Source organism: Cololabis saira, chromosome 8, assembly GCF_033807715.1.
Source record: "Cololabis saira isolate AMF1-May2022 chromosome 8, fColSai1.1, whole genome shotgun sequence".
Taxonomy (NCBI): domain Eukaryota; kingdom Metazoa; phylum Chordata; class Actinopteri; order Beloniformes; family Belonidae; genus Cololabis; species Cololabis saira.
The window spans coordinates 33,069,844-33,090,993 of record NC_084594.1 but is presented as its reverse complement, the minus strand read 5'-3'; the positions used below and the strand labels follow the sequence as shown (position 1 = coordinate 33,090,993).

General features: G+C 39.0%; 3 protein-coding genes across 5 annotated transcripts in view; 1 reads left to right on the top strand and 2 right to left on the bottom strand.

The window, feature by feature from the left end:
• Positions 1-1,748, bottom strand: part of rhobtb3 (Rho related BTB domain containing 3) — a 41,997-nt gene extending 40,249 nt beyond the window's left edge. The window contains exons 1-2 of the mRNA XM_061727833.1: positions 1,155-1,748; positions 229-460 (exon numbers count right to left, since the gene is read on the bottom strand). Coding sequence (XP_061583817.1) covers positions 229-460; positions 1,155-1,156 — 234 coding nt within the window. The 5' untranslated portion in view covers positions 1,157-1,748. The remainder of the gene's footprint in view (positions 1-228; positions 461-1,154) is intronic.
• A 5,805-nt stretch (positions 1,749-7,553) lies between these two features.
• On the bottom strand, positions 7,554-12,733 carry rfesd (Rieske (Fe-S) domain containing). 3 transcript variants are annotated; one of them, XM_061728659.1, is made up of 4 exons: positions 12,612-12,733; positions 11,534-11,723; positions 10,224-10,258; positions 7,554-8,267 (listed from the first exon to the last, which is right to left on the bottom strand). In XM_061728659.1, exons 1-4 carry the CDS (start codon positions 12,639-12,641, stop codon positions 7,998-8,000), a joined length of 525 nt encoding a protein of 174 aa, XP_061584643.1. In that variant the 5' UTR covers positions 12,642-12,733; the 3' UTR covers positions 7,554-7,997. The 3 variants fall into 3 exon arrangements, with proteins under 3 accessions (XP_061584643.1, XP_061584642.1, XP_061584644.1); XM_061728658.1 differs by having other exon boundaries at positions 7,565-8,303; XM_061728660.1 differs by having other exon boundaries at positions 7,567-8,303; positions 11,534-11,703; positions 12,612-12,711.
• Positions 12,734-14,978: 2,245 nt separating this feature from the next.
• On the top strand, positions 14,979-18,595 carry nudt2 (nudix (nucleoside diphosphate linked moiety X)-type motif 2). The gene is made up of 3 exons (XM_061728657.1): positions 14,979-15,036; positions 17,138-17,268; positions 17,379-18,595. The coding sequence occupies exons 1-3, from the start codon at positions 14,990-14,992 to the stop codon at positions 17,696-17,698; spliced, it is 498 nt and encodes a 165-aa protein (XP_061584641.1). The 5' UTR covers positions 14,979-14,989; the 3' UTR covers positions 17,699-18,595.
• The last annotated feature ends 2,555 nt before the right edge of the window (positions 18,596-21,150 follow it).

Genomic DNA, 21,150 nt, shown 5'->3' with positions numbered 1-21,150 from the left:
TAACCATGTTTTCTTGAAGCCTGCAATCAGCGCTGGAAGACATTGGAAAATGTCTGTGCTGTGCATATTCTGGGGAGCAAAAGCAAAAAAACAGCATGTTGGTGAGGTGACACACACTCTCTCATATAGTGACAGCAGGTCTGACTTGGGTTTTTCCAAAAAGCTGATGAAAACATCTGTTAATAAAAAATGAGAAGGCATGTGCATAGGTTTCACAGTCTCTCTCACCCAGCTGGGGCAATCCCGAACCACCACTGTGACATCTCCAAAGACACGTGAGGTGTACTCCATGAAGGCCGGGTTGTGGTGGCTGCCCTCCTGGTCGCTGGGTCCCAGCAGCGCCCCGTGGCCCAGGTAGCTCCACAGCAGCCCTCCCTGGAGCTGGCCCTGGCCCATGATCTCCTCCCCGGGCCCGACCCCTCCGGGACACTCGCTGCCCAGAGCCACGATGTGGATGGACCTGCAGGGCACGGAGTGGAAAAGGCTCATTTATGGTCCCGCGTTACACCGACGCAGAGCCCTAGGCGTAGAGCATGCGTACCCTACGCCGTCGGTCTGCGTCGATTTAACGCAGAACCAACCATACATACTTTGAGAGATAGATCAGCCTGTCTGGTGATCTGCCAATCCTTGCTACCTGTCGAGAAATGCTACTTTGGTGGTTCTGCGCATGCGCACAGTGGATTTTCAAAGTTTGATTGGCACGTCCATCATTTCTTGCACGATGTAAAATTGATAATATGGGATGTTGAGTATTTGATCCTTCAAAATACACGACCCATGACATGAATTGCATTACACTTTGTGAACATTATACGATAAAGAGAGGGGGAAAAAAATCAATTCTAGCGTCATTGGCCTTTATTTAACCAGGCAGGTCATTAAGAACACATTCTTATTTACAATGACGGCCACTTGGGGGGAAAAGGAAGTCGGCTTAGGGAGTAAAACACAGTAAAATTGTAGCTCTACAAAAAGGTAGAAAACCATTACTGTAGCATTTTTTGGCAAAGCAGCAGAAATTGTCAGAACACCGGTGATGTGTTTGCGCGTATAGCCTGCAGTGGCACCAAGACGAATAAATGCACTTAAAAAGGGGGCAAAAGGAGCAAGGAGACATATGTGTTTGGATGAGTTAGATGAGAGGAACTTACATTGTGCGGGTTTTTGCTCCCTCCGTGTCTCTGCGCTATTGAGCCCGTCCCCCCCCCCCCCAGCGGTGCGTTTCCACGCCGGTCTGCAGTCACTCAGTCAGGCTCGCTTTTCCGCACCGAGCCGCGGCTCCGCTGCGCCGCTAATGCCTCTCATCGGGAGCCCGGCTGGAGGCTGCAGGAGGCTCCGGCACTCACTCACATGTCCCCGCGGCGGGCTTCATTCACCAACAGTAGGGGAGGTGGGGCTGGGAACCGCTCTGAACGCAGAGACGCACCGGGGACGCACCGGGACAGCCGAGCCGGGACGCAGCTCCGCAGCAGCGCCCATGGGCGGCCCATGCGCCGACACGCACGCAACTGGTCTGCTCCGCGGCGGAGGACAGAAGGCAGCCCGGCTCCCCAGACCCGTCCTGCTGCTGGCCGCACCAATGACGTCGCAGGAGGAAAAACCCACTGTCATCCAGGCAAAAGACAACCGGCGAGAAAAGAGGGAGCAGCCAACTAGATAGACCGCGGCTGGACGCGCCTGACTCAGCAGCGCGGGCGGACACGCCAGCAGCTCAGTGGCATGCAACCCCCCCCTAACCCAACACAACCCTATGTGTCAGTACTGGCAGGACAAAAACCTCCCCAACACAACCCTGCATGTGTCAGTACTGGCAAAACAAAAACCTCCCCAACACAACCCTATGTGTGTCAGTACTGGCAGGACCAATACTGTTGAATGAGATGTAGTGGTAGAAAAAAAAGGAGAGAGAGGTAATAAGCCGCTGGAATGAAGTCCATGAAGTTGACATTCATCTGACTGTCTGGGTGCAGGTTTAAAGGGGACCTATTATGGCATCTAATACCTATTTTAAACAGGCCTTGAATGTCTTAAAAACAAGCTTTTGATTGTTTTTGCTAAATAAATTAGAAATCCAGCCTCTGAGCCATGTCTTTATCATCTCATTTTCTAACCTCATTATCTATGCAGGATTCTGAGTGGGCGGGCAGCTATGATAATGAGGCTCCGTGCTGATTGGCTGGCTGAATGATGCGATACACCGCTACGAAAAAATGGCGGTAGCTCCCGCCGGCAGAGTTAGTTGTGGGCGTGGTTTTACGCATCGGAGGCCAACCTATGTAAATTGCGCCCGTCGTTACGTAACGACGGGAGCAGAATCTGAACGGCTCGTAAAAGCCACATCACACTGGATGGATCATCCGGGCGGCTGTACAGACACTGCAGAATTTGTTTGCTTTCCTCCTTCTCTGAGTTGGCAGGCTGAGGGGAGACCACTTTATATATGTTAAAGCAAGAGAAAACGTGTTTTTCATAATAGGTCCCCTTTAATTTTGTTATTTTACCTCTTTTCTTACCATTCTATTTCATTTTATTTGTGATTTACTATCTTGATGCTTTTAATGTTGATGTAAAGCACTTTGAATTACCTTGTGTTGAATTGTGCTATACAAATAAACTTGCCATGCATTGCCTTGCAGGTTTCCCTGTAATACCCTGTTGTAACAAGATAATCAGTCTTTGCTCACCTTACCTCATATGACAGGTGGTTGTATTACTGTGACAGGTGTATATTAGTGATGTGTGGATCAATACTGAAATATCAATACTTCCGATACCAGATCTGTATGCTCTGAACTCAATTCTCAAATGAATATTTTGATAGTTTTGATACTTCAGTCATTTGTGGTAATGTGTATAATTAACAGGAATAAGGTGGAAAGTAACTAAACTATTCAGATTTTGTCTAAATGACACGCTGCTGATAGGAACTACTTTTCATGTTTATAGTATTTCCTATTTTTGTTTATTATTCTCTTATTTATTTTAATGGTTATTTTACTTAGGATATTGTTTTAGTGATGGAAACACCTTTTTTAAACACTGCTTTTTCTGTTAGCTAACTTCTGTAATAGCTTGGCAGTGTTGTGAATGATGCCGCTACCGCAGGATACTCCTGACTTTAAAATAAATAGCTAAATAAGTGACTATAATGTCTTCTTAAGCTATCTAAAATACACCAATTCTTTTAGATATACCGGGCACATTAGGTGTATTTGCACAATGTATCGGTATCGAATTGGTATATCCGATATCAGTCTGAATTGTATTCATTATCGGATCGGAAAGGAAATTGCTGGTATTGAACATCACTAGTGTATATGGCATTCAAAAAGAGGTGTTTCGGCAAATAATTTCAGAACCAGCTCCAAATCTTCTTGTAAGTGACTAAAAGCAACTTTTACATCGGTAAATAGGTGAATATGCAGGAGCCCACCATCAGGAGAACATTGAGACAATAAAGAAAGAGATGGTTGAAATGAGAAGTGTCTGAAGACAGGAAAACGCTGCATCCAATCACAAGCTTCTCATTCAGTTTGTGTGGGGCGGTATCGTGGTACGGGCTTGTTTTGCTTGATGCTTTAACATTATCATCAGTGGAGCAGTGATTTCCACATTTTAAGAACTACTAGAAAAGAAAATCTCTGACAATTTTTAATTTGAACGCCAAAAAAGTGGGTTAAATCAACAAAAAAATCAACCTGACCGTAATTTAAAAGAAATGTGGAAAAAGCTAAAGCAAGTACAACATCCAAGAGTTAAAGTTTAACTATTCAGATGAGTAACCAGCAATCTTCAGATACCATGGGCAGGACTGAGCAGCTATGGAAGTTCATTTCTTCTATTCTGATAAAAAAAAGAAATCCTCTTAGTCAAAATTCGGATTTTCTATCCTAATAAGTATTATACAATTAGTTTTAGCAAATTCTTGTTACTCAAGATCCCACAGTAGATTTGATTGATTTATTTTCTTAACAGCTCAAAGGATGTTTCAGTAACCCTGACGTCTGGCGTTCCTCCTCTGGTCCCAGTGAGCTAGTGTGTAAAAAGAAAGACAGCTGATTGACATATGTGTGCATTTCCATTAGCCAAAGTAAGAGGTAAACCCGCTGGACAGGAACCTCTAATCAGGCCAACCCCTTCTTAGCCCCTTCAGCCGGCGTGTCCTCATTAAACTGTGGCACCACACAAGAAAACATGAGCAAACAATACAGCTTACCAAGTGATGGTGGTAATGCGCCTGTTTGGCTGTCAGCAGCATGAAAGGAGACAAAAGAGACTTGTGTTTTTGTTTCCATTAACGTACACCATGGTGGTAGGGATTGAGACTAAAAGAATAACCCAGCTGGACCTCTTTAGTGGCATCATATGGTAAGAAGGCCTGAACCAACTCGCTGGTCCATCCATCGTTTTTTTCTTGTAATCTTCATCAAATGTCTTCAAAGCTACATGTTTCTGGTCCATATGGTTCAGATGAGTTGTGTTCATGTGAGACTGCTGAACGTAATTTAGAAATCCAGATAGGCAGAGACCCGTTAGTTCCTGGTGGCCAAATCTAAGTACCTCTCCTACTACAGGAACTTTTTTCGTCCTGTTTAAATTCCCGAAGGCCACTGTTGCAGGGCAGGGCAGGCCCCACCTTTGCTTCTCCACCCACATCCAACCACCACAACTGTCTCCTAGAACGTCGCATAACAAATGAGAACTACACATGCAGGTACTTTGCCCTTGCACTATGTCCCCTCCACTTTTTGGGTAAAAACAAGCCATCGAAGCTGAATGGCAGTCAGTACAACTTCTGCTGTGTTTGCTAATGTAAAGCTGATACTCAAGTCAACTCAATCTTTATTTATATAGCACAGTTTAAAATAACTTAGGTTGACCAAAGTGCAGTACAATTCAAAACAGCTGAATAAAATGCAGATATTACAAGATAAAATAAATAAAATAAGATGAGTACAAAATACAAGAATACAATGAGATAAAAAAAACAAGAGTAAAATAACTAAAAAATATAATATGTTTGAAATAAAATTTTGCAAAAATCCACCCAAACATATCAAAAGCCAGGGAGAAAAATTGTGTTTTTAAAGCTATTTAAAAACCTCAAGTGATCGTGCAGAGCGAACATGAAACAGCAGGTTATTCCAGTGTGTGGGTATTGAGGAACTCAGTCAGATAATGGGGGGCTAGTCCATTAAGAGTTTTGAAAACAATCAATAACATTTTTAAATCTATTCAAAAAGCAAAAGGTCTCCTGATACATAAGACAATAGTGTTGCTGTTTATAATTATTTGGTACCCTAATCAAATAGCTAGATGTAAAATTCCAACATCTATATTGAATTTCCAGTTGATATACTTCCGACAATGTCCTTTCAAGTTTCAAGTTTATTTGAAATACATTATTGCATAACATTATGAATGATGAATTTCAATGAAACACCACTTTTGACGACTATGAATTTTAACATTTATTACTGAGATGATTACTGAGGCCTGAGGTGCAACACAAAATCAAGATATGGGATTAAGTCGGGTCGCTGCAATTATCCTGATTGAACTTAGCCTCCAGTTGGTTGCATGAAAGCAGGGGCAGATAAGTTACCATGGAGAGGGAGATGCAAGTAACCTTGACAACTAGGGTTCCTAAAACCTGCCGCTCTGGCTCTTCAATCAGATGTCCATCTAATCTGTAATGAATTTAATCGACGGTTATTTATGGTCTTCCGTCTGTAGGTTATTGCATGTTCATTCGCCTTCCTTAATATTTTACAGAAAAACTGTAATTTAGAATTATAATAATCACTGTAGAGAAGATGTATGGTCTGATTACAATGGTGAAGGCTGATATTCATATCTACATATATTTAACTTCTATAATATTACAGTTGTTGAGGTGATTAGAAATGGCCGAGGTTGTGATGATTTCAGTGAAATCAGTGATGAACATTATAGGCCAGGCCACGTAAAGTCCCGTCTATCCATGCTTATGCAGACTGAACTCAACGTCTGCTTAAGAAGTCCATGAACGTACCAAGATTAGTTCCACCTGCTTGACAGAGCTTCTCAGCCTGGCTTGGCATTCATGAAGCCCAATATGCTAAGATGAACTCTTTTGGATATTTCTCACCCCGCCTTCTCACACATCCCGGGTATTTTAATTCTACTTTCGTGCAACATTCCTTAAATCCAACGGTTTTCCAATTTTGACGTCTCTTTTGACGAATCCACAAAGCTTTCCTTCTACTGTTGTTTTTTTCTTCAAGAAAGTAAAACTGCAAACCAGGATTTGTTTTCTTAACATTTGATGAGCAAAACACGACACATAGCAACTTTCAGTCATGATGCCACGGATTCCTCCAGCTTGCCGCCAGAAGTTTTACAGCATTTTTTACCCCCAAAAAGGGATGTAGCATAGAACCACTTCCCATTTATTTTGGCTTGTCTTTGCTATCAGATTCTGAGATATTAATTCTGAGGTACTAAGTAATTCATCTAAAATTCTGACTTAGAGATTTTCCTGTGTCCACAGTGTCAGAAATGGACTTCCTTAATCACGAGTTTGAGATCCCTTCACATGTTGAATACAAAAGTTCACACAAATACAGAAATGTCAATAGAAAACCACTTCAAGATGCATAAACTGGTTTTGACTGGGTTTTTTTTTCTGGGAAAAGTAGATAATAGAAAATAAATTAGATGTGTCTTCCTGGACTAACTCCAGAGTTTCCAGGAAATTCTATGAAAGACTGGAGGTTTGATCAGAGGCTCTTGTGCCATTCACAACCATATAATTCAACAAAACCTTGAGTTTGAATTCCCTGCATAACTGCGAATCCATTCTTCTCACGTAACCTTGCTCTCCCTCTGCAAACCCGGTCCGGCAGCTTCATCACAAAATCTGATCTTATCTTGACAAACAGGCCTGACTGGAGCTGTTACAAACGACCCGCTGGGGGTAAAGGCCCCCACCTTGTGTCAGGATACCCAATTTAAAGCCATAATATCTTTTGGCATTTTTTGCTTGATTGAAGTGTCTCTTGGAACAAAGCCTTCTCTGGGAGTTTGCTGTAAGTCAGAAACGAAGACCAGCATCGTTCATGCGCACAAGAGCACAAGACTTCATAGCTTCTGGGTTCTAAACACGGGGCATTTTCTTTTCATGGGCCAGGCCATACTTTAAATTCTTGTTGTAAACCAGAGAAATAATCTGAATGTGACAAGCTGTCATGACTCCACATTTAAAAACCACACATAACCATCTTCTTCTGCATAATGTGAGCAAAATGAACTATGACATTAAATCTTATTCAACTGTTTTTTTCCAGGCACCACACCTACATTAATGATACTAACTGCATGATAGTTTTTATCCAACCATGTCAAAGTAGTTCAATATAATGTAATTGGTAATTTTTTTTGACAACTTTGTATGTTTTTGGTTTTGACTAAAGAATCTAACAAAACACAAATCATCATAACTGGAATCTAACTGGAAGCTTGCTATTTATTTTATCTGAGGTAAACAGATATGGATATCCTTAATTAAAAAAACATCCACTCTTGTAAAACAATCTTTTTTTATTTTGTAATTGTATTTATTTTACATAGGCAGTTTTCCACTTCAGAACTTCAGTGATAAATATAAACCTTTATGACATATTGATTAATCCATGATGAATGAGAGGAGGATGCTGTGGATATGACCGGGCACACATCTGCCCACATCTGCACACATTTGCACACATCTGCCTGTCTTATGCAACTTTCTGTCTCAAAAACAGAGAAATGAATCAAAATTCACCCACAAAGAAGAAGGAAATGAAGAAAGGTTGACATAAAATGGAAAATAGGTGATCAAACCTTGAGTAAAATATTTAAACCATGCCATTTTAGTTTCTTAATTATAAATCTCCATGCACTCAGAGCTCACGTCATCTTGGTTATGTGCAGGAGATAAGATTGGACAGAAAGAGACTAATGAGATGCAGTCTTCATTCGTCACTGTCTGTCTCGGGTGTTTCCTCTTCGGTTGCATCAGCTTTGGCTCTCTGCTCCTTGCCTAGTTCTCCTTGGTAGTAGTCTGAGTCGATCCAGCCTGCGTGGCCTGACAGCCTGACATAGATTTCCCCGTTGGTCTCTGTCACCGTGTGGGTCCGCTGCTTCACGCCCTTGGAGAACCATGTGCGCACAGGTGGCTTTTTCCTGGTGTCTGTGCCCTTGTAGAAGCCCTCACCTTCGGCTAAAGAGATCTTGTACTTGTGCTTTGGACAAATTATGCACAGCTTGCCATTAATGTCCTGAATTTAATTTTGTGCATGTTTGTGGAGGGAAGGAAGGTAATATAATGTTAATTTTATGCAAATGAAATATCAGCAGATTTCTGTTAAAGATGGGACAGATAAATCAATGCAAAAGGACCCGAATAGGGTTGTAAAAACACACACACACGCGCACACACACGCACGCACGCACGCACGCACGCACGCACGCACACACACGGGTGCTATAAAAGGTACATATACATGCATATTTACATATCAGGACACCTGGTCCTAAAATTAGGCCAAATATGACCTCAGATAGACTACAACATATAAAACCATCCACTGTTTCAATATTCAACAATAAACCAAGTGGAAAAACAGGGGAGTGTGTAAAAATATAAGTACACATCATTATTCAGTAACTTGCAGAGCCACCTCTAGCATCAGTATTTTCTGTATAATGTTGGTCTCACACATCACTGTGGGGGGATTTCTCTCTTTTTGTAAAGTTTTCTTTTCTCCAGTTCATTGAGTTTATATCTATTTATTCACAGCCTTCTTAAGGTCCCATCACAGCATTTCAATCAAGTCGATATCTACACTACCTTAAGTCTTTTCCTTTTCACCCGCTCTGCTGCAGATTTGCTGTTTGGATTGTTTTCTTGTATGAATTAAGCTTCAGTCTTAAAGCCAAGCTTTAAATCTTCACTCTTCCACCACTGTGTCTTATAGTTGCTATAAAGCTCTAAAGCTGATTTGTTGTGTTCGGTTTTGACCAAACATGTGCCTCATGGCCAAACATCCCCACTCTGGCCTCATCCGTGCAGTGGACATTACTCCAGAGGTCTTGTGTGCTGTTCAGACGCAGCACTGCAAGCTGAGTCTGTGCTGTGATGTTCTTTGTAGCGAGAAGAGTCTTTCTCCTGGCAAAACCCTCCAAACAAGCCATCCATGTTCAGTCATTTCCTACTTTCACTGTCAGATACTTTAACGTTTATCATGTTAACTGAGGCCCATAAAATCTGAGATCTAACGCTCACTTTTTTCCTTTTCTTTGCTCTGAGCGTTGCACAGCATGGCCTTGGTGTGAACGTCCTGGGACATCTATTCCTTGGAAGATTGCTGACTAGTTTTCCACTTGTGAAACAATAAATGAATAAATCTTTCTCCTTGCAGAATGAAAGACACCAAATTATTTGGGAGTCATCTTTTAGCCCTTCGTGTGCAGCAACGATTGTAAAACCATTGATAATGTGTTGTTGTTGTTGTTGTTGTTGTTGCTGCTGCATCACTTGTTTTTTTTTTTCTCCTGGGCATTACGTATGTTAATACATCATGTAGAGAAAACTGCTTCATCTACTTGTATACAGCTGGGAACAAGTTTCCTCTCAATGTTGATGTAATGCTTATTGGATAGAAATATATCCCTGTATATTCATGTTTGGTGCGTCGCCTGCAGGACTGAGAGGAGGAGAGCTACTCCATACTCCTGTTAAATGTCTACTTCGACTGTCGACACTTTACTTTACACTGACACTTTATATTGTTATTTATACCACTACAGTCACTCTATTGTAATTTTTTTTTACATTCTTATATATTTTGTACATAATGAAACATGCCCCATTTATCTGTTTATTTTATTCTATTATTCTATCTGATATTTTCAACGTCTTGCTGCTCAGTTGTCTTACAATTGCCCCTCTGGGATAAATAAAGTTTTTCTGAATCTGAATCTGAATTTGTCATGTTAAATTGTTAATCTGTGGTTGATTTTGTGACCTGGCACGAACATTATTTATTTGTTTATTTTAATTATTATGTCCCGATTCATTAACTTTTGAACTCAAAGAGGGCGTGTGTGTGTGAGGGGTGTGTATACAGATTACATTATAGCTTATTTTTATTCTTTTCAAAAGTCACAGCCTCTAATATAGAAGTAAAAAATCTCACCTCAATATCCCCGTTCTGCAGCTTCCCTCCAGCATCTGTCGACAGGATATAGACATTTACCACACTGACCTATACAGCTACTGCCTGGACACAGTTCAGGGATGGTGTGTGTTTAAATGTTTGATGGATAATATAGTAAGATCGCCTTATTGTACGATTGATTGTAATGCTGCAATAGTCACACACACACAAAAAAGTTAAACTTCTTTTTTAACTCTTTAATTCTGATTTAAAGATGTGTGTCTGTTTTGTTTGATGCATTCGGTATCAAAGTAAAGTGAGTAAAGTAGAGTAAAGTAAAGTGCTGCACATAACAGAGTTTTGGTTCTGCTCTAGTGTGCTGTGGTTTCTCTGGATTCTCTGATTCTTTTAAAAGAGACAACACTACGTACAACTTTGTGCCAACTATTTTGGAGATCGAACAAACCGAGCATGATGTGAAATTGAGTAGAAACAAAGCTGGGTAGGCTGAATAACTGCTCTCAGCTGGCTCTGGTGTCACAGTATCCTGCAACACTGACCAAGATGTCCTAAAAAAAACGCTATTGTGTTTTGTCAAACTTTTTGAATTTTAAACACCCAAATGATTGCTTTCAAGAACAAATGCACACTTTTGTGTAATATTCCTCTTGTATTTGTTGACTATAGCTCCACCGCACCAAAATAATTTCTACAGTCCAAAAAGTGTCTGATTGGTGATTCTAGATCAATTGGTGGAGTGAGTGTGTGTGGTTGTTTGTGTTTGTGTGGTCTGTGATGGCCAGGTGACCTCTCCAGGGTATATCCCCATCCCTCAGCTGTGGGCTATCTGGGATAGGATTGAAATAGAGCTGTATTGTTTTCTTTACAAAAATAATATAGATCTATATAATCCCACTCACTCCTGCGATCAATTTAAAATTAATCCACCTGACATTCAAGTTTTTGGACTCCATTAGGGAGCTGGAGCACTTGGAGAAAACCCATCCCGACCCCCACCACCAGTCACAGCTACACCACCACGATGCTCTCAAATTGATATCATAATATAAACAAAGTAAGTAAAGTAGCAATTGTCCATTTGCAATTAATCATAGCGCTTAAAGCATTTACAAATCTGTTCAAATGTGTTTTTATTTGCATTTGAACTGCATGTAAAAATGTTCATAGCCTGAGTTGTGTGTGGTATTCGTGTTTGCAGCTACTTGTTCAGAAAGATCAAGCTTTCATCACCTTGTTCAGTTCAATAAAATGGTGTTGGCTGATAATGCAGCTATGCGACACGTGAAGCGCTTCTGTTTCAAATGTGTCTTAATAATAAACATACTCACGATAACAATAAGAGTCCATTGCATAGAAGGCACCCTGATGGTAGACAATCAGTATATCTCGATCGTCTATTGTTCTGCATGAGCGCTTTGCTTCAATAAGTTCATCCCTCCTGCCCACAAAGTGAAGATCTCCTGACGACTGCTGCTTCCCCTCCATTGGCTCTGTGAACCTGGCAGGAACAACCGCAACCTGTCATAAAAAACACTTTTTTTTCTATGTCTAACACACTGCTATGTATATCTTGTCATTGACACCATCTTTGCAAAATGATTGTTACATATTTATGAATTAAGATGTTCTCTGAATCCTTAAGTGATTGTGGAAAGTGTGACTTTTGGTTTCATCACCAGGATTATGGTGATGGGTTTTCAGCTTAAACTAAGTCCACAACGCCTCCAGAACATTAAGCCAAGAACAGCTCTTTGAATTTATGAGCTTTTTTTTTTTTTGCATTTTTAAAACTTGCAGCATTAATCCCTAATGTTTATTTTAGCACCAATTGGTAAATTTTAAATGAAAATTAATTAATAACCAAAAGAAAATCTGCCTGAATCATAACAAACACTCCCTTTTTTCTTGTTTGCTAAGGGATCCCTAAATGAAAAATAATAATTCAGCGAAGGAGCCACTGGGTCCAGTACATGACCTTCATGAAATGGTACATTTATGACAGAAACGGACATAATTCAGCACAGGCACTGCTCATCCAGAGGCAACGCTCAAACGTCGTCTCCATGCATACTCTTTATGAAGGCAGTATCTACCAAAAATAACCAGATACAAATATGATTCATGTACAGCAGAGTGGAATAATGAGTACTAAGTGCGGGCTGACTAAGCACAGTCGCAGCAGCAAAAGTCTCATATCTTCAAGCCTGTGATTACAACAAAGGCAGCAGATTTTCAATAGGGACACCCAGAATAGCACAATTATTATGTAAAAAAGAAGACGTCAATTTATATAATTACTCAAGACTATCGTTTCTCCACCCTGCCAGGTTGTATCAGTCTCCCTACATATTTTTGGATTTCACTTGAACATATAAAAGTACACTTCCCCTCTTATTTTGGTTTTACCTTGAAAGTCTGCAGCAGGTTGTCCTCCATCAAAGTGAGCAACTACTCTGCTGACAGCTCAGGGCTGCTCAGAGAGGAGGACCCAGCTCTATTATCTCCACAGACAGGCTGTGTTCTGTTGCCTAACTCGGGACATGTTTCTTATCTAGCAGCTTTCAGACACGAACCTCGTTCCTTTAATCTGATGGCATCTGAATGTACTAGCTTCAAACGCAACAGCTCTTTGATTATAAGTATATGTGCTTGTTTAGAATAAACTTCTTTGTTTAACATGACATTAGGAGAGGCTTCTATCACAATATCTTTGTTTATTTTTTTAATTTTATTTTATTTAGCCTTTATTTATCCAGGAAATGTCACATTGAGATACAAGATCTCTTCTTCCAGGGAGTCCTGGTCCAGACTCCCTAGAAGTTCATTTATTCATTTTATATTCAGAACAAACCGTTATATTAACATTTCACTTGTCTTTAGTTAGAAATAACTCAAAAATATAGGCACAGACAAAATTATTCCTTTTTTTTTTCTTTTACTGAATACAAATAATCTGAATGAACCAGGACAATAAGATGTTTGTCTTTATAGTCAGCATTATTGAACTTGGTTAAAATTGTGTTTCTTGCCACTAATATAAATTCTATCAATATGATCAGCCAGACATAGTCGTGGAAAGTGAATTTACTCAAATGTAATAATAATATAACATTTTATTAATATTCTGACACTCAAGGCCACCGTGCAGATGAAACCAGGTTAAAAAATCACCATAAAATACATAAGAACAGAAACAATGATTATAATAATGCATGGACTGATGAACATAAGCTGCACAGACATCTGTTCAGGTGTTGTACCATTGTATTTTGGATTGATTGATTCTTGCCCATTTGTACTTTTCTGCCATACTATTATTTGGAGGATAAAATAAGGTTAAATTGTACATTGATATTTCAGATCCAAAATATGTAATCAGTTGTTGTGATACATTCAGTCTAAATAAAAAAAATAAAAAAAAGTTCAAGTTTCTTCCATACTAACTCACTTCATCTTATGGTTAATAATAAATAGATAAATAATAGGCCTAATAATTATTTGAAAACTTGAATTATGTTCATTTGGTATGCCAGTCAAGTTATCATGTCACCCATTTGTTGACTATTTTCTTCTCTAAGCCTATTAAATATGTATGTTTCTTGAGTGATCTCTTGATTTCTAATGCTGACTTTGGAAAGTAGCTACTGTGAGTTCTGCTTTCCATTTAAAACATGCCTCCCTCTCACCCAGTCTGCCAGCGAGCCTCAAAACTAAACATGCAGTGACGCTATATTGTTAAAATATGACTTTGTTGATAATATTGAAAAAATGCTGAATTCAATTCAATTTTCAATTCCATTTTATTTATATAGTGTCTATTACAACAGAAGTTGTCTCTTGCCGCTTTCCAGACCGCGGTTGAATTGGTTTGATATTGGATATTGGATATTATGAATTCAACACCCATAAAACTTGTGATACATACCACTGATTTTGGTCAAACCACTTGTGATGTGTTCATGGTCATCTAGACTATATATCACAAAACAGTAATTATTAAAAAATCATATATATGGGCATATATATGGGCTGATTTAAAAATCATATATATGGGCTGATTTAATGTGGTTTAATGAATTCAACACCCATAAAACTTGTGATACATACCACTGATTTTGGTCATATTGCTTGTGATGTGTTCATGGTCATCTAGACTATATATCACAAGAGAGTAATTATTATAAAATCATATTATGGGCTGATTTAATGAGGTTTAATGAAAACAATCGGTGTTATGTATCACAAGTTTTATGGGTGTTGAATTCATTAAACCTCATTAAATCAGCCCATAGTTATGATGGGTGCTTTCCAGAGACCCAGAACATGACTCCCGAGCAATTATCACATAAACAGAAACAATGGCAGGTATAAACTCCCCTAGTGGGAGAAAAATCTTAAACCAAACAGAGGTAAGGAAAAAAAACCTTTAATTAGTGGTGGAAGAAGGGCACAGTCTTCCTCTACGCCGTCTTCAACCTTATCTCGTCATTTAAACATTGTAGACATGTGGACATTAATTATATGTCATACATGGCAGAGCTGCTGTATTGATCCCTTTGGAATTTCATCAGATCTCATGAAGGGTCTTGTCCAAGAAGGAATTTTTTTTTTTTTTTTTTTTTCCAAATCCAGGATTAGGTCAGTTGTGCACATGATCGAGGTGACATTGACATTTTGGAAAATGAAATTAAGCAAATTTTCCTATGAGTCGTAAACGAGTAAACACACGAATAGTAAGCGGAACTATGTGTGAGTTCACATGTCGCGGGGGACCTTATTTCTTGATGCGCAGCGTCGCCTGCGGTGAGCGGCATATTTTCTCTGAGAAACAGTAAGTTGAGACGTTTTTCTAGAAAACTATCTAAACGTTTATGGTCCCGGAAATTATAAAAGGCGAACCAGCTTTAGGATAGATGGAGGAGCGTCTCCCTGCGGATCAGGAACGCTGTGCCGGGTTTTCTCTGGCATTTGTAAGAAGAGCTAACAGTCAATAACAGTAATAATAGCTGATCATTAATCAACTCAAATATGTGATTTTGTACACAAATAATCTAAAACCTCTCATGAAAAAAACTGCCACTGTAAAGGAGAACTTAATATCCTCCATATTGGTTACATAACTATCAGTTATCAATTAATAAAGGTCTGTCTGTGTCGGTCACGTCATCTAAGATTATTATTATTTTATTAAGGATCCATGTAAATTTCAGGTTGAACACTGCTCGTCTTCTTCCTTACGGTTAACCTAATCAATAAAGCTTGACATTTAGTTCAGAGGTGTCTTCAGTATTCACATTCATTACTCAGGTAGAAGTATAGATACTAGAGTTTAAAAATACTCCTGTAGAAGTTGAAGTATCAACTCAAGTTTTTTACTCAAGTAAAAGTATAAAAGTACTGGTTTCAAAACTACTTAAAGTATAAAAGTAAAAGTAATGTAAGGGGGAAAAAAGCCATTAAGGACAAAAGCCATTGAAAATGAATGCATCTTAGTATAATGCAAATATATTAAAGAACCATATATGTGTACTATTGAGCATTAACATGTGTTTCAGAGAGCAGGAGATATGATGACTAGTTGCCTATAAGTATTGTAATGGTGCAAAAAGTCAAACTTCAGAGGCATGTTATCATTTATCCTAACCTTTATTGGAATGTACATCCAAGTTTAGTTGCAGGAATCTGAGGGAACGGATGTAAGAACAAAACTGGACAAGAACATCTGAAACAACCACAACCAAATTCACTCTATCCGGATGCCGCAATTTAACTGGATAGTTTTTTTTTAAAGGCCGAAATGAAATAGAATAACAAGGCTGTTTTAAAATGTAAGGAGTAAAAAGTACAGATAATTGTGTGAAAATGTAAGGAGTAAAAGTAAAAAGTTGTCGTCTGAAAAATAATTACTCCAAGTATAGATGAAGTATAGATAACCAAAATTTCTACTTAAGTAAGGTAACGAAGTATTTGTACTTCGTTACTTGACACCTCTGGACCTGAACAACCCGCACTTGGTTGGTTCAGTCCGTTTAAACCAAAAGTAACATTTCTGAATTACACATTTAAATAAGTCCACCAATAAGTACATCATTATCTATACTAGGACGGATCAGTTAGTCACCACCAAAAAAACAGTCATTTAGACTTTTTATAAGTATTTAAAAACAAAACTGTGCCCATTTCATTTCAGTGATGTTTGATTATTAAATAAAATCCCTAAAACTAATGACAAAGTAAGGTTATTTAGTTTAGACCCTCAAATATTAGATGTTAAGCACTATGAAATAAGCTGTTAGTGCTGTTATTTATCCAGTCAGGTACCATCAAACCTCTTCAGAGAAAAGTGCACAACTGGAGCATTTAAATGATGCAAGTTGATCCAGCTGTACACGTAAAGGTAAATAGAGTTAAGTGATTAATTAATTGAATAATTGTGGTAATATGAATAATAACTGTGTAGGATCCCCGTCACCAACCTAAACAACTCTGACACATTAGGGTGTGAATCCAAAACACCTCTGTAGTTGTCTTGCAGCCTCTATGATGTTAGCAGACAGTCCTTGCTTTACATCCTGTAAGCAGAACAGAAAACAGAAAGTCGAATAATTGCCTTAATCCGACCGATGTCGAATTTTTATAAACCATGTATACACCTTAGCCGGGCTGTAGTCGAAAATAATTGAAGCTCTTTAGATCAAGCTTTTAGTGTCAGAAAATGCGTCCTAATTCGAGTTATTTCAGCATGTATACGCAACCAATGAGATTATGCCCCTGGGTCTGATTTGTTAGTTTTTTCCAGCCAATCTCAGAGATGCTAAATCAGATTAAGATTTTGGGAATGTGTGATCACTGAACTGTTTATGTTTCTCAAACAATTCTTGAACATATTATGTTAAATCAATATAATGTTTGTTTGCATATGTGTTAAACAGGAAGATGGCGCTGCGAGCATGTGGTTTTATAGTGTTTCGTCGCCTTGTCAGCCTCACACCCACACCAAGCAACGTTGAGTATCTGCTCCTGCAGACTTCTTACGGGGAACACCACTGGACTCCACCTAAAGGTGAGTTCAGAGGCAATAAAGTCAATTCATCGTTTGAGGAACAGTGAGCAGATGGGCAAATTTCTGTTTCAAGGCTTTAAATGTTTTTTTTACATTATGTTCTTTGGTAGGTCATGTGGACCCGGGTGAGGATGACCTCACCACCGCTCTGAGGGAGACCAAGGAAGAGGCGGGGATCGGGTCCGAGCATCTGCAGGTGGTTGACGGTTTTGTGCAGGAGCTCCGCTATGAGGTCCGGGGCAAACCCAAAGAGGTGCTGTACTGGCTGGCCGAGCTGAAAGACCCGGGGACGTCGGTGACGCTGTCCGATGAGCACCAGGACTTTCGCTGGGCCCAGCTGGAGGAGGCCTGTGCTCTGGCCCAATACAAAGACCTGCAGGACACGCTCAGGGCAGCGCACAGACACTTACAGGCTCAGGACAAACAATGAAATAAGTGCCACCCGGGTCATGTGCAACTCTTCCTTTTTTTCTGGTCCGTTGTAAAAATGTGTCCTCTAATTCATGTCACCGAATAACTGACCTTTTCTTCTTATGCTGTTTCTTTAAATCCCTACTGTGTGGTCATTTGTAGATGGGACATATATATGTGTATTTGGAAAAGGGATAAATACGTCAATAATCTTTAATTGAATGTAATATAATCTGAAACGCACAGTTTTAACACCACTAAACTGAGTGTAGAAAATCCCAAACAAAAGAGTCTTGTAACATAGACTTTTAACTTAGTTTCACCTTCAAGTGAAAAACCACATCTTAAAGAAGGTGAATATATCTGTTGTTACAATCAAATTTAGATGAAATTAATAACTGTTTATTTTTTACCTCAATGCATTTTCAGTTCACTAATTCTGAATACATTGGATGCACAGGGATACCGGGGTGAAATTAAAATGGTCGTGTGGAAAACCGGAGCAGGTAAACTGTAATAACTAGATTTTGCCTCAAGGTGGAGACAAAGATGTTCTTTCAGTGTTTCAAACTCCAGATCTGGAAACCCAGTGGGCCGCAACAACACAAGATGCTGCAGAAGTGTTAAACCAGATATTCGGATAATGCAGTCATTGTTTAATGGTTCTTATTGAATGTACACATTAATGTCAAGATACGAACATCAGGATATCTGTACATTTCACAGATGAACAACTGAACTGTAACTGCTTGAGAGGTATTTAAACAGGCCTTGTGATTAAACAGTGTGGACATCTGGAAAATGTGACATTCATTTTTGCGTTACCTTTCCTGTTCTGTAGAATTAGTGTTTTGTTTAAAAAATAATACATATAATTAAAGGAAATGTGAATAGAGTAATTTGAAACAGCTCAGTAATATGAACTCTCATCTTTGAAAAGAAGGTGTTGAAATTCAAGTAACCTGGTTCAATGGTCCTGCCTCCGTACTTCAGTAGGTACATGCTCTACCTGGACCTGATGCTGCAGGGTTATTGTAATATCTGCTGCTTAGGCAGAATTAAATAATTGTTTATGAAAGTAAGCAAATCTGCTCTCAAGAAATTGGATGAAAATGCTGATATCAACAAACTTTTTTTGTCAGATTCAAACTCAGACTCTGACTATAGTGGCGACTGGGGGAAGACCGAATATCATAGACTCCTTCCTTCGTCTTAGTGAGTGGAAGCTTCAGTTATAGCCTGACTTTGCTTTCATGACATTCACGAACTAAAACTGAAGTCTGATAGATGGATTGATGGAGCATAGAGGCTCCTATCAAAGTATAATTAATTTTTCTGAACTGAAATGATCATGATTAATGTATAATATCGTTTTTATTACTGAATTAAATCATCTTGCAAGATGATCAGTGTCCTGTGGATTTACCCACTTTGCAATAACCGGTAATATATGCATAATAACCGTCTGGCCACAACATTTTCGTCATCTTTTTTGGTGGACCATGTGTTTTCAGTTGTTGAACAGTCTGGGCTGCAGGCACACACGGTCATCACGCAGACTCTTCCACTATGATGCCACGCTTTTGTAATGGATGAAATATACAGTTTAGTACTGCCATGCTGGCAGTGCAAGGACTTCCCTGAAAAATACATGTTGCTCTAAAATGTGTATATTCCTTTCAACATTGATGTTTCCTTTCCAGATGTGCAAGCTCCATATTCCACAGATGCTAGTGCACCATTATACCTTAGAAATACAGGCTTGATGGTCCCTCCGATTTTTAGTTGGAAGTATGCAAAGTCCATGGTTTCCTAAAAGAATGTGAAATATTGATGATCCGACCACTGGACAGTCTTCCACTTTATCAGTCCATTTATGAGCTCTGGTTCACACGTGGGTTCTAGGCTGTATGATAAAGGGTTAACCTGTATTTGTGGATGCTTCAGCAAAGTGTTCTCAGTGATTTGTGGAGGTGCTACCAAACCCACGTGCTGGTGTCCATCACAGAATCAGGTCTGTATTTTAGGATTTGCATATCGGTCCATACTTGATAGAACTCCAATACCACTGATGCGCTACTTTCCTAACATAGACATAAATGTACAAGCTTATATCTTATTAGAATAGACTTGCAAGAAGAAGAAAAAGTACATCAACCACTTGGAATTAACAGTCTTCTGCAATAATTGATATGATCTCGCTTTCTCCTCCAGCACTGGTACTATTTAGTGTTGTGTTCAATAATGACACAGTTATTGTTATTGTCACATAGATGAAGATCCAAAGACATTTTATGAGAGAATATTGAGAAAACCAGTTAATTCCAAGCGGTTCACATATTTTTGTCTGTTACTGTGGATCTCCTGTTAAAAGAAGAGATCTCAGTGGCATCATCTGTCCCTCACAAGTTCAGATATACTCTTCTGTGTCAGTGATACCGTAAACACATTTAAGCAGACACAAGTCACCCATGTTGCTGCACTTAAGCACTCCCACGAGTTAACGGCGAAAAGCAACCTGTGATGGTACAGGTTGCTTTTCACCGTTAACTCGTAACGACCTGAATGGTGTCGATTTTTCCCCAAACGCATGTAGAAACATGGAGTCATCTTAAATATGAAATAATTAAAAAACAAGAGTTTCAACAACACAAGTGAAACCAAGAAAAAAAAAAAAAAAAAATCAGGAAAAAAACTAAAATTCAGATTACTGAAAACTGCTCAGAGGAAGGAGGAAAAATCAGATGACTCCATGTTTCTACATGCATTTGGGAAAAATGAACAGAGGAAAAACCATCCAGGTTGTTAACAGTGTGTGGTATTTACATTCTCTAAACACAAACTGGTCAGAGAAGACAACATTTCTACCTTCGTACTAAAAAATCCAAATGAATTTAAAAAGTGACAAGATTAATGAGTTGGAATTTGTGAGAATTTCTTGAGGAAATACACATTCCTACAAACACCATTTTTCAAGTACCGGTAGTTTTTTTTTCTTTTTAAATACCGTTTAAAAGCCCGGGTGGATTTGTGCAAAGCTATTAGACATCACCATCTACACAATTAAGATAAAACCATTTGCACACGCAGCAGCTAGACGCTACTGCAGTTTAAGGAAACACTAATAATTCATGCATGACTTTATGTTTCATTGACCAAGCAATCGAAGTCTTTGAGCGAGCTTCAATGACATAGTTTTATTTTTAATGATTTGCCAACTTAACCACATTAACCTCCATTTGAATACCACTCACTTTCTGTGTTCAATGACATAAAGGCTTAGCAAAAAATATCAAAGCCATTTTGCAAACAAATTTTTTTTTTTCCTGACACTAGAAAACCAATAAGTGACATTTGCATCCTTACAAACAAGATGATGAAAGAAAAAATAAATGAAAATAAAACATGAAACCAACAAGGACAGCATTACCATCAATATGCGTGCTGACATCGTAGTAGAATGGTGAATGG